At 39.8% G+C, this 12,404-nt stretch overlaps 1 protein-coding gene across 2 annotated transcripts in view; it reads left to right on the forward strand.

Annotated features, from left to right (window-relative positions):
• The first annotated feature begins 617 nt into the window (after window positions 1–617).
• The window catches only part of PRIM2 (DNA primase subunit 2), an 88,986-nt gene continuing 77,199 nt past the window's right edge, over window positions 618–12,404 (forward strand). The window contains exons 1-4 of one of the 2 annotated variants that reach the window (XM_068183687.1): window positions 618–832; window positions 1,516–1,619; window positions 1,938–2,017; window positions 7,148–7,268. In XM_068183687.1, the coding sequence (XP_068039788.1) occupies window positions 679–832; window positions 1,516–1,619; window positions 1,938–2,017; window positions 7,148–7,268 (459 nt within the window). In that variant the 5' untranslated portion in view covers window positions 618–678. The remainder of the gene's footprint in view (window positions 833–1,515; window positions 1,620–1,937; window positions 2,018–7,147; window positions 7,269–12,404) is intronic. The other variant, XM_068183686.1, reaches the window with a different exon arrangement.

Consider the following 12,404-nt stretch of genomic DNA (forward strand, 5'->3'; position numbering starts at 1 on the left):
GGGCCGCGCACTGCCCGATCGCCCGCGTGGCCCCGCGCACACGGCACTCGTGCGCGCCCTGCTCCATGATCCTGTCTGCTAAACCACTGATTTTCTTCACTTTGTTGGCACAAACTGTATGCCAGTTCTGATTTCCCAGCCTTTTGCGCTCCGAACTTCTTGCAAGATCATTAAGCAACTTTGAGGGAAAAATTGCTAAGTAGCATTTTGTGGCAGGGGCATAAAACAACAGACCCCCAGCTGCGGCAAAATTGCCAACACAGAGGCAAAAATAGCAAATGCTGCAGTTGTCTTGGAAAAGTGACAAAATTAAAAAACTGTACAACAGTGGAGAATGGGCCAGTGCCGGAAGCGGCCGTGCCAGGTGTGGACACCTGCCAGGATCTCCCAGCTCGAGCCGGGGCCGCCATGCCGGGTGCGGGAACCTGCCTGCGCCGCAGCCGCCATGTTTGGTGTGGGCAGCGGCCAACACGCCCCGCCCACATCGCTGCAGCAGCCAATGGCCGCTCGGTAGGCGCGGCCCTATGCGGAAGTGGGCGGGGCCGGCGGAGCGCGGGAAGCCGGGGCGCGGGGCCGCGCGGGCTCAGGCCGGGGTCGCGCCGGGCAGAGCGGCGGGAGCGGTGCTCGGGCGGTCCGGACGGTCCGGCCGGGGACAGGGGCAGCCCCGGGGCGAGGGAGATGGAGTTCTCCAGTCGAGCGAGGCAGAGGCATGCGCGGCTGGCTGGAGACAGGAGGGAGCAGTACCCTCACAGCCTGCAGTTTTACCTGGAGCCCCCCACGGAAAGCATCTCCCTGGTGGAGTTCGAGAGCTTTGCCATCGATCGCCTGAGGCGTGAGTGGTGTCTCCCTCCCTCCCTCCTTCCTCCTCCCCCCTTCTCCCCTTTCCCTTCTCCTTCCTGCCGTCCCTTCCCTCCCTCGATGCTCTGAGTCCTTCCTGTCGTGGCAGTGTTTCTGGCAGGCCTGGATGCTCTGTTCGCCTGACATAAACGGGAGCTGGGCTGGCTGCTCCCGTTAAAGGAAAACGCGTTGCTTTGGGCGTTTCGGAGAGCTGGGAGAGACCTCACAGTGGGCGTTTATTGTAGCTGTCGGGATTGTGGAGTTTTGGTTTACACGGGGGGGTTTTATGAGCGCATTTCACATTCTGTAGATGTTGTGACATATTTGATGTCTCAGTATTGCATTTCAGGTCATTGTGGCTGGCAGCCAGGGCTTCCCCTGAAGTCCTGAAAACTGGATCCAAGTTTTCGTTAGAGATGAAACCGATGTTCTGAGACTGGTCCATCAGAGTTAGCTGTCTCCCTTTCCTTGGTGACAGTATGGATCCCAGAATTGGGCCAGCTGTTCAGGACTCACGGGCCACACTTCATCCTCCATATTTCTCACCCTTTTGCTCCTCATGCCACTGAAAGCAGTTCCTGTGGCCTTAGCCCAGTTTGTGCCTTTCCCGAGCGGTCATACATTTAGTTTGCTTTCAGCATGTTGTCTCTAACACGGACATTTTCTTTTTTTGCCCAGTGCTTAAAGTAATTGAAAATCTCGGTGTGAGCTATGTAAGAAGTTCTGATGTATACAAAGTCAAACTGGAGACTGAGCTCCGGAAACTGAAGTTTCCCTACAGAGTGAGTAAAGATCAAGACATAGAACTCTCTTGCACTTTTTTTTCTTTATACCATTCCAGAATAATGAATAAAAGTAGAGGTGATGAAATGTTATTTCCAAAACTGCAGTTCTGTCATTTTGTCAGGGGTGTAGTTTTTCGTGGAAGGGTTTTCTTTCAAGTTTTTCTTTCTTTAGGGTAGCCACCTTCCTCAATAAGTTGGCATTTGTTGTCTAAAAGGTGACTATTAATACACTGTTGAACAGCAATGGTAAATTGATTGTGGATTTTTAATCTAGGAGAGATTATTTCTCAGAAATAATGAGAATATGTTCTACAGGCTTTGGCTGAGGATGATTATGAGGCAAGAAGAAAAGATCATATCTCTCATTTCATACTCCGCCTTGCCTACTGCCAGTCGTAAGTACTTTTTGGATTATGCTGTACTCTTATGATAAATTTAAAATGTATACAGATACTGCAGTGCTTTACTATAGACATTACAGATGCTTTAGAGTTGCATGGCTACTAAAGAGAGAAGTAGGCTCAAAGAGGGTTTTTTGCTAGGAATCTGATCTCAACTGTGATGAAAAGGGATATGTGTAATCAATTAAGATCTGGATTTTGTGATAACTAAAATATTTACAAACTTTAGGCTTTTGAACACATGCAATTGATTTGAGTCTCTTGATCGCTCTTTTCTAAATGAATGCACATCAGTATTAACTGTTTGTCAGGCATTTGCAGTGATTGATAGCATAGTTTAACTTCAGTATATGCTAACTGTTGATAACTGACCAAAGACCTGACTATCTAAATAGGCTTTATATTACTATATAAGACAGAGAGCACTGTTTCTGACTGACAGAAAACAAGTAAAAAGATGTAAAAGTACCATCTGAGTTTGAGGCTTCATCTGCTGTCTCTGTTTTTTGTCCATATTCGTTGCTGTGGCTGGTTGCACTGCAATTTTTTTGTTATATGAAGTTTCAAGCAAAATCTTGATCCTGTAAAACACATTCTTTTGTTTCTCCTGTAGTTTTTGGATGACATTAGAGATTGTTAGTGCTTCATGTCTGCAAGTTGTTTTGTTTTACTTTTGTGTGAACTCTTTACTTCTTATCACTGTAGTCTTTTTTTGAATTAAAACTGGCAGATGTGACGTGTGTTGAATTGCTGACTCAATTGCACTTAAGGCTGCAATACACTTCATTTTAATTAAGTGACTGTGATAGAATGCATATTATGATACTGTGGTAGCTGGCATGACTGAAGTGCTGCTATAGATACAGATTTGTAAGCAAAAACAGACAGGGAAGGTGAGTAGGAGGGATTGTGGTCTAAGATGGGATATGGAGCTGGAGTGGATGGGGCTTTTCTTTGAAATGGCTTTGGCTTCTTGCTGCAGAACATCTGATCAGAGTAGGAAGTAGCACAGGTCTCAAAAGCCTGCCTCTAGATGGATGAAATCTCACCGTGACAGGCTCTGGGTGACTTTTAAACACCCTGAAATCTTCCAGATCATTCACGTCCCATCCTGTTGTCCTTTCAAAAGACATCTGGGCTGTGCTGAAGGCAGTTTGTCAGTGTGTGTGATCAATGAGCCTGCTAGATCCATGATGCATGTACCATGAGGAATAGGTTGTGGTTGTGGAGATCAATACCAGCCTTCACTGCAGTGACTCTAATAGTGGAGATTGAAATCCTGAAAGAAGGGAGCAGATTGAATAACAGAATTGCAACTCTGTATGTCCCTTTGTATTCTACCTGTATAATTTATGATTGTGAATAATAAGTGTAATATTGCCTTCTTTCTAGTGCCCCTGTTTGTTGTGTTTTTATAAACTCCCTTAATCATACTAGTCCTGCTGATTTTGACAATACCTTTCTTTACATGTGTTTTAAGTTTGCCAAACCCCCCTAAAAGGTAGTATCCTCAAGTAGTCTGGGGTCTAAAAGGCCCCTGAAAACATAGTGGTTTGTGTTAGTGGCATTTTGAATAATCACTTTGGCTTAATTCCAAAGCCAAAACTTTACTTTAAACATTTTGTTATTATTTAGATCATTACTTTTTTTTGTGGGAGATGAGATATTTGAGGGTGTTGGTGGTTAATGAAAATTCTGCTCTTGTGGAAGGTGAGAATTTGACTGAAGTTCTTGCTTAGTAAATAAATTGCAGGTACTGTTGAAACCCTGTGCTTCAGGGAAGTATCTTAAATATTAGACTATAGGCAGGGCAGAAATGGGCAGCTTGTTAATGGTGAACCGCTGTGCAGAAATGAATGCAAGCTATTTTGGACCACAGAATCAGCAGGAAAGAGCCTGGCTTTGTAATCTGGGGGGAAAGACATCTTTAGAGGAGGAGTTTTGAATAGAGCTCTGGGACACCGTTTAGACAACTTGCAGGTGTCATTTTGTGTTCCCATTTTTATGTATTTGCTGCATTTTGATAAAGCAGCTTTTGGTCATTTTCTACTTGTACTTTGAAAAGGTGGATTTAGTGCTTATTCATAACATGGAAAATAGCATTCTAAGAACTATGAGGTGGGCCTGTAACCCAGTGTTCTCTATTCTCTCTTGAAAAGCAAATACTGTAGGGATATTTCTATTTTCTACAACTGGCAAGTTCCCAAAAGATAAAATCGGGAGGCAAATAGAACATACAGTACTTCAAGTTTTTATCATAATAGGTCAGAAAAATAAGTTTGGCACAAATCATTAGGTTAACAGAAGAAAGTTGTTAAAGTACAAGTGATTGAAAAAGTGCACTTAAATAGACATAACTGCAAGCTAGGTTGAATTGAGTTCCTGAGTTTGTACCTGTGTTTACATTTTCCTGCGATAGTGCATTTTCAGTTGGCCAACAGTGCCATCCAGGGGTAAAAGTTTATATAGATTTTTCTTTTCTCATCTCTATCAGTCCTCACTTGTAAATTGGATTGTTTTGATTTGGTTTTCATGTGTTCTGAAGTGACCAGCTCCACCATTCTGGTCAGTTAAATTTGTAAGGTAGTAATCTCTTGACTTTCCTTCTTCTGCTTTCTGAAATTCAAGACTTTAAAGCTTATTTCCATATGACAGGATATTTAAAGTCTCATCCATGCCCTTCTATCACATCTCTTCTAATGTCACTTAGATGTGTCAAGACCAGGAAATAGAATAATATTGTTTCATTTGCCTTCATGGCACATGTAGATGTAAAGATAATTTTATTTCCATGTGGACGGGAGTGTGCATTTTTGTTTTTGTCTACTCCATCTCCTGTCACTTCAGCAAATCAGCTATGAAGAACCTTGAAAGTCACAGGGGCATAATTTTTACTTTACTTTCTTAAGATGGAAGAAATGAATTTTACCTCTGCTCTGACAGCAGGAATTCCTTTTATCCAGGAAACTTTCAAAAATCCTTTTGTGCCATTTTAAAGTTTTTTTGGTTTGGTTTGCATCTGTGTCACATAACAAGGACATAAATTCTATTTCAGACTTAGCAAGGCCTGTTCACTACTCCCTGACATTTTTTTTTCTAAATGATAAATTAGACTTCTCTGCTAAAATATCTCCCTCTTTATGTTGAGTAGCATTTCTTTTTGTGTGTTATCTGAACCCATGTTCCCCTTGCTGTCTAATCTTTAAAACTTAAACTCTGAGTAATCCATTGGTGTTGGTTGCCTAGTAAAGCAGTGATCTGGCCCATGCCCAGAGTTTTCATAAATCAGTGTTAAGTTGTTGGAACTCTTGTATTAATTGTGGAATGGGAGCTACTAGTCTTAAATTCCAGATTTACAAGCATTTGCGTGCCTTACATAAAGTACTTATATGTTCATGCTTCCTAACAATTATGCTGATTTTTTTCCTCCTTGGGGTGGAAAGTATTTCTATTCCAACCCCGGCCCCTCAAGTGCTGTTCCCTATGTGAAAGAGACTGTTTTCTTATATTATTTTTAAAGTTGGGAATCTATGAGCTGGTTTAAACTGCTAAGTAACCTGCACACCAGAGAGTTAAGCGGCAAAAAATGAGGAGATATTCTTAACATCTACACTTCAATGACCTGCTACTCCCTTAACTAACCAAGCTGCTGCTGAAGCTATCTAATGACAGTGACATTGCTTTTCAGTTAAGGGTGGGGTTTTGACAGTATGTATTATTCCTTAATATGAGTTTGAGATGAGAGTTTTCTTGTTATGGTAACTTAAGTGGATAGGTGGGGTTACAGCCTTTGATCTGCTTTCCTGAAGGAAAGGAACAACAGACTGGCTGGCCTCCAGAGAAGTGATATATAATCATGTTTGTGGTTTGTTTGTTTTTTATGTGTGTGTGTTGTTTTGTTTGGTTCCCCCCACAGGGAAACAAATGCGCTGTAAATCAAGGAAAATGGAAAAAAATGTAACATCCCAGGATTTAACTGCAGTCCAGGATGGTCACAGAACTGCGACAGATCAATCATTAGAGCATTAATTTCCATTTTAAGTTGCACTGATTATTATTACATCCCAAGCTCTGAGACTGTCCACAGGATTATATTTTACAAAGCACCTTAACAGCCTTTCTGTTTGGCTGTTTTATGTAATAATTACTTTAAGCCATATTTCAAGCAGAGGTTTTGTATACAAAACCACAAACAACTCTGTTGTGATTCACATATTCCCTATGGGAAAAGATGCTTAAATATTGTAAAGGGAACATATATAAGACTGCAGTATTTCTGTGCTCTGTGAATTCCAATGGCAGTGGCCCACAGGGTAGCTCTCAGAGGACAGATTAAGAGAGTGCCTTGTGATAGTGAGATACCAGCATCATCTGCATTCTGTGCTTGCACACGTGGGGTAGCTTTTTTTACTGGCACTCTGGTTCCTACTTGCTGTAGCTTTCAGTAGTGTGCTGATGCCTGGGAATCTGAGCACTAAGATGTGAAGAGTTCCATGAGTACTTAAAGTACTTGGATTGGCTTCAGTGTTGTTCTATGTCTTCTGACTCCTGTCCCTGTGTTCCTATTTGTTCTTCTACTTGTTCACCTGCGGTTGCTAAACCCCTTTTTTGCCAAGAGTTAGATGTTCTATTTGTGTTCCTCACCCAACTTCATTGCCATATATTTTCATTTTGCCTGTTTGCAGGCTATTTGTTGCCTAGGATAGAATGCAGGGTCATCACATTTACGGAGATATATGCATATTTCTTCAGCTGGAGATATATTTTGAAGGCTACTCCTTTTAATTCTCACTTTTGGTGTATTTGCCTCATTACATTTATTGTGATGTTAATTGTACAATGAAGAAATATTGTGCTGTGTTGTAGAAAAAATCTGTCCTTTAAATATCAAGGGAGAAAGTTACCTACAATTATTTTTATCCAAAACAAATAGAAAGTATTGTCTCTCCACAAGTATTTTCTGATTGAGTGTGCATTACTGAAAGTTTCCTACCTTCACTTCCAAGCTTCTCAGTGAGTGTGGGTCACAGGCCAAAGTCAGCATTACTGTTGTGTTCACTGGGTTTGCGGTCTAGTTTTCAAGCAAATAAATAATGTAGATTCAGAATTTGTTTTGTTTTGCAGTGAGGATCTCAGGCGTTGGTTTCTTCAACAAGAAATGGATCTCTTCCGATATCGCTTCAATGAACTAACTGAAAGTTTAATGCAGAAATTCCTGGAACACGTTAACTTATCATTTGAAGCTGTAAGTATGTTACTTTCTGTGTTTATGTTGCACATGTCTGTTGTTTTTTAAAATTCTCATTAAGATAGTTTTAGCAATCATGTTTAAAAAATAGAAAGTGCAGTCATGGTTATAAAAAAAGCTAACCATACAGAACTTCTAAATTTGGGGAATAGTGTGTGTGAGGATTAAAGTGATGTAATTTTGTGCTACAACAAGAGAAGCTCAGTCTGCTTCAGTCTACAAACACAGCTGAAAAAATGTGTAATTACACAGGTAAGTTAACAAGGTTTACTAAAGCTGATCAGTATTTTTGAATCAAAATTTTGGGTGAATTAGATCATAGGTCATAGAATGGTTTGGGTTGGAAGGAACCTTAAATACCATCTAGTTCCAACTCCCTGCTGTGGGCAGGGACACTTTCCAGTAGACCAGGTTGTTCAGAGTCCCATCCAACCTTGCCTTGAACACTTCCAGCAATGGGACATCCATGGCTCCTCTGGGCAGCCTATTCTAGGGCATCACTGCCCTCACAGTAAATAATTTTTTCCTACTCTAAATTTACTTCTAATCTAAACCTACTCTCCTTCAGTTTGAAGCCATTCCTCTTTGTCCTGTGACCACACGGCCCTTGTAAAAAGTCTCTCTCCATTTTGTAGGCTTCCTTCAAGTACTGGAGGCCACAATTAGGTCACCCCAAAGCCTTCTCTTTTCCAGGCTGAACAATTCCGATTCTCTCAGCCTTTCCTGACATAAGAGGTGTTCTATGCCTCTCATCATCTTTGTGTCCCTCCCCTGGACTCATTCCAACAGGTCCATGTCTTTCGTGTGCTGAGAACCCCAGAGCTGGATGCAGCACTGCAGGTGGGGTCTCACCAGAGTGAAGCAGAGGGGCAGGATCACAGAACTGTTAGGGTTAGAAGGGACCTCTCGAGATCATCCAGTCCAATCACCCTGCCAAGGCAGAGTCACCTAGAGCAGGTTACACAGGAACCAGGTGAGTTTTGAATATCTCCAGAGAGGAAGACTCCACAACCTTCCTGGGCTGCCTGTTCCAGTGGTCTGCAGCCCTCAGCATGAAGTTCTTCCTCATGTAGAGTTGAAACTTCCCGTGTTTTAGTTGACCATTGACTGCTACCCTTTGAATGTAGATGTCCAGCCAATTCCTTATCCATCTGATGGTTCTCCCATTGCATTCATTTCTCTCCAGTTTGGAGAGATGGATGTTGTGGGGGACTGTGTCAAAGCTTTACAGAAATGCAGATAAATGTCATCTGTACCCTTCCCTTGTCTGCTGATGTAGTCACTCCATCATAGAAGGCCACTAGTTTGGTGAGGCAGGACTTGCCCTTGATGAAGCCATGCTGGCTGTCCCAAATCACTTTCCTGTTATCCATGTGCCACAGCACAGCTTCTGGGAGGATCTGTTCCATCATCTTTCCAGGCACAGAGGTGAGGCTGACTGGTTGGTAGTTGACAGGGTTTTCTCTAAGCTTTTTAAAGATGGGTACAATGTTTGCCTTTTTCCGTTCACCTGGGACTTCTGACTGCCATGACTTTTCAAATACCACAGGGAGCGGCTTGGCAACGATATCATCCAAGTCTCTCAGGACTCTGGGTTGCATGTTATGAGATCCCAAATTTGTGTTCTTCAGATAAGAGCATTGTTTGGGTTCTTCAGATAAGGTCTTATCTGGCCATCTGGGCCAAATAACACTGATGTTAATAATATCTTGCTTTCTTGGTGAATTGTGTGATAATTCACCCTAAATGTTTCAGTAATAAGAAAAGCAACGGCTGCGTTTGATTCTTACATGAATTGTATATGCAGTCTGTTCTCATCACATTGTTGACTTCAGTTGAAAAATAATTGTGGCCAAATTCATAAATGTTGCTCTAGAACCTTTACAATCTTCTAACTACTTTTCGGATGTGGCTTCTTGCTATAGAAACCACAGCAAACTACAGTGACCTGGGGATTTTGTGCATTGTTCCCTCTGTGAACAGTGACTTCTGGAAAACTATGTGGAAATGGAAAATAAGTGCATTCAATGAATGCTTATGATAGCTGTTGAGGACATAGTTAACATTTAATAATCCAAGTGCGAAACTCCTATATGGATTGCTCAAAAATGTAGCTTTCTGTGTTACTGTCACCATGGGGACACGCACATGTTTGTGCATGCTAAAAACCATTTTGACTCTTCTTGTTTGTGCATATTATATGAGTTACTGGAGCTGTAGGTGTATTACCAAGACCATGAGTGAGCTTAAATAACACAAAATTAGAAGCTGGTGTTAAATACAGTAGCTACAAATTGTGGTTAAGTATTATTTATATGAGGATTATTTATTGTTTATAATTTTAAAAGAAATTATGTGCAATTATATAAGTTTTATTGTAACTTGAACTTTATACATGCACATACATGTAAATTATCCTGTTTTCTTTTAATAGACAATTTGATTTTTGCCCATTAAGTATGTGCTATAGAGAATGCAGAATATAAGTTGTCCAAAATTCTGTAAATGCTCCCATTCCACAGTTGTTGTTTTATCATTATAACTTAGATTCAAAACTTTTTCCCTTTTGACTTAAACTCATTCTGTTTCTTTTGATGAAAAACCTTGAAAATGCAAAATCTGTTTGAACAAACAACCGTTGTTGGTGTTTTAGGGATATTACAAGAGTTCCTGTTGTTATATGCTGTTTTGTTTGTCTGAGTTGATTAAATGAAAATGTCTATTGCAGTGTCTTCATTAATGATTTTAGTAGTATTTTGCACTGCAGCTATGAACTGTTTTGTTGAGAAAGTCCAGCTTTGCCTGTAGCTCTCACTGTAAACTTGAGTGAATAAAAATTAACATGCAATCATCACTCCACAGAGAAAGCCTTTCTCTTAAAATACTGCGTATTAGAATAACTTAAATATTCTAAGATATGTGGCTGATGTACATTATGTGTTGCTGGACTGAAATATCTGGTGTCAGTGCATGTAGATAAAACATGATTTATGCAGTGTTAAGAGTAACAGAGGCTTTCCTGTGTCTTTGAGAGACTATTAGAAATGTCATTCTCTGGTTTAACAGACCTTTCAGTGAAAAGTGTGTTTGTGGAGCTGTGTTTTTGTTGCTTATTCCCCAGCCTCATATTCTCCTGTCACAGTTTTGACATTTGGGCTTGTAAGAATAAATTAATGTTTGCAGGCTGCTGGAAATAACTAGGAGTATGTCTGGATTCCGTGCTACTGTATGTGCTTTCAATATGTCAAAATTATTAAGAAGGTACTACTTTCTTACTCCTGTTGAGGCAAAAAATCATAATTTCATTGAAAATCTACTTCCCTGCTTCTTCTTTCACCCTCTACTTCCAATTTTCATGGGAATTTAGGCAAAACTAATCCTTCCTTGTATTATCATGTATAAAACATTTGATTATTACTAATGAATTCCACATGTATTTGAAACCAGTCTAGATGCTATGGAGTAGTTTGAGGCCTCTACAAAAGTAAGGCCCCTCTAAAAGCAGTATTACTTTACTCAGTGTTCTGTTTGTAAAAGGAGACACTTCCTTTGAAAAGGAAATTAGGATGAACTATTCTCCTCATGCTTTCCTGTTAGAAGTTACAGTGTTTTCATACCTTACTGTGCATAAAACAAGATGGAAATCAAACTTTGTGCCCTACCTTTTAGAAAAAAAGAAGGTTTTCAGAAAAAGGAAGTAAGTTCTGATGTTACAATCAATTTTCTATATGAGTAAATGGATAGAAATTCTATTTCTTATCTTTTGATTGCTTATGATGCACTAAGAAATTTTAGTTAAATTTCTTTAACCAGAAGAGAGGTGCCTTGCATTTTCTAGATACAGTTCTGGTTTCAGAACTGTAATCTGAGAAAGGTCAGAGCTGCTAAAGCTTGACCTTAGTGTAGTCTGGTATAGCAATGCTAACACTTCTAAGAATCACTGTAAGAAATTATTCTCAGTATTTATTAAAAGAGTCAACTCTTTAGTGGGGAAGAGGAATAAATGGATTGTCTTGTACAGTTTTGTCACAGTTATTGTCTTTTACAGCACCAGTAAAGTGAACCTAAAATTGAGAATTCAGTAACTGTTATCTCTCACCTTTTCTTATTTGCTTACATACATGAGAAAGTGGTACTTGCATATTTTGTAGGGGTTTTGCAGACTAATTTCTGAGATTTTGTGAATTGTGGATTCAGAATTATTGCTTTATAGAATTGAGAAATCTTCAATCCATGACTTATGGATAATACTTAAGAAGTTGTTTGAATCCTTCCATATTTAAGGTCTTTGAGTACTTAATAAAAAGATCTTACTTAGCAAATTTTGGAAAGAGTGACATTGTTAACAACTAGAAGAAAAAAAAACCAAATTTCCAAAGCTTTTATGTGATAGTCAGCTGTAGAGAGTTTGATATGATAGTAGTTCTCATCTCATGGTTAAAGAAATTTTTAATCAAAGAGCAAGAGCTTTCTGTAATTAAAAATAGAACTGGAATTTAAGGAAAACTAATTTTTTATTTTTTTAATAGGATTTCTTATGTCTAGTGGCTGACATTTGTATTGCTGATGGAGCAAAATATGTAGCACAGTGTTTATTACAGTTAGTAAATGCCTGCTCTGAGGAGTTTTACCTGATTATAAAGATGCCCTTCACTTGAAAAAGGAAGGCTGTAAACTTCGCAATATTCAGGCTAAACATGATGACTTCAGTATGATGAATATGTCTGAACATGCATAGGATTATTACAATTCAAAATTTTTACAAAGTTTGTGAAAATAAGCCTCTCTAAATTTAATATAAATCATGGAAATTTGAAGGCTATTAAGTTCCTCCTCGGAAAGTTTTTACAAAACTGGCACTGGATTAAGTTAGTCCATCTTTAGTATTCTGTAAGAAGCCTCTGGGACCTGGATTTCTTAGGGGAAAAAAAATGAAGCTTGATTTGAGCTTATATTTGAGATACTTCTTGGAACTACTGACATGTAGATTGCATTTGAATCATTTGTAGGAACAGCTTTGCCCAGTCTCTTTGACAAGTGTGGAAGATGCCTGGACTGGTGCTGCCCAGCCTAGTGGAACATTACTTGGGTGCTCAAAATTTTACAGTACTCTGAAATATTATTGTTTATACC

The sequence above is a fragment of the Anomalospiza imberbis genome, chromosome 3 (assembly GCF_031753505.1).
Source record: "Anomalospiza imberbis isolate Cuckoo-Finch-1a 21T00152 chromosome 3, ASM3175350v1, whole genome shotgun sequence".
Classification (NCBI taxonomy): Eukaryota; Metazoa; Chordata; class Aves; order Passeriformes; family Viduidae; genus Anomalospiza; species Anomalospiza imberbis.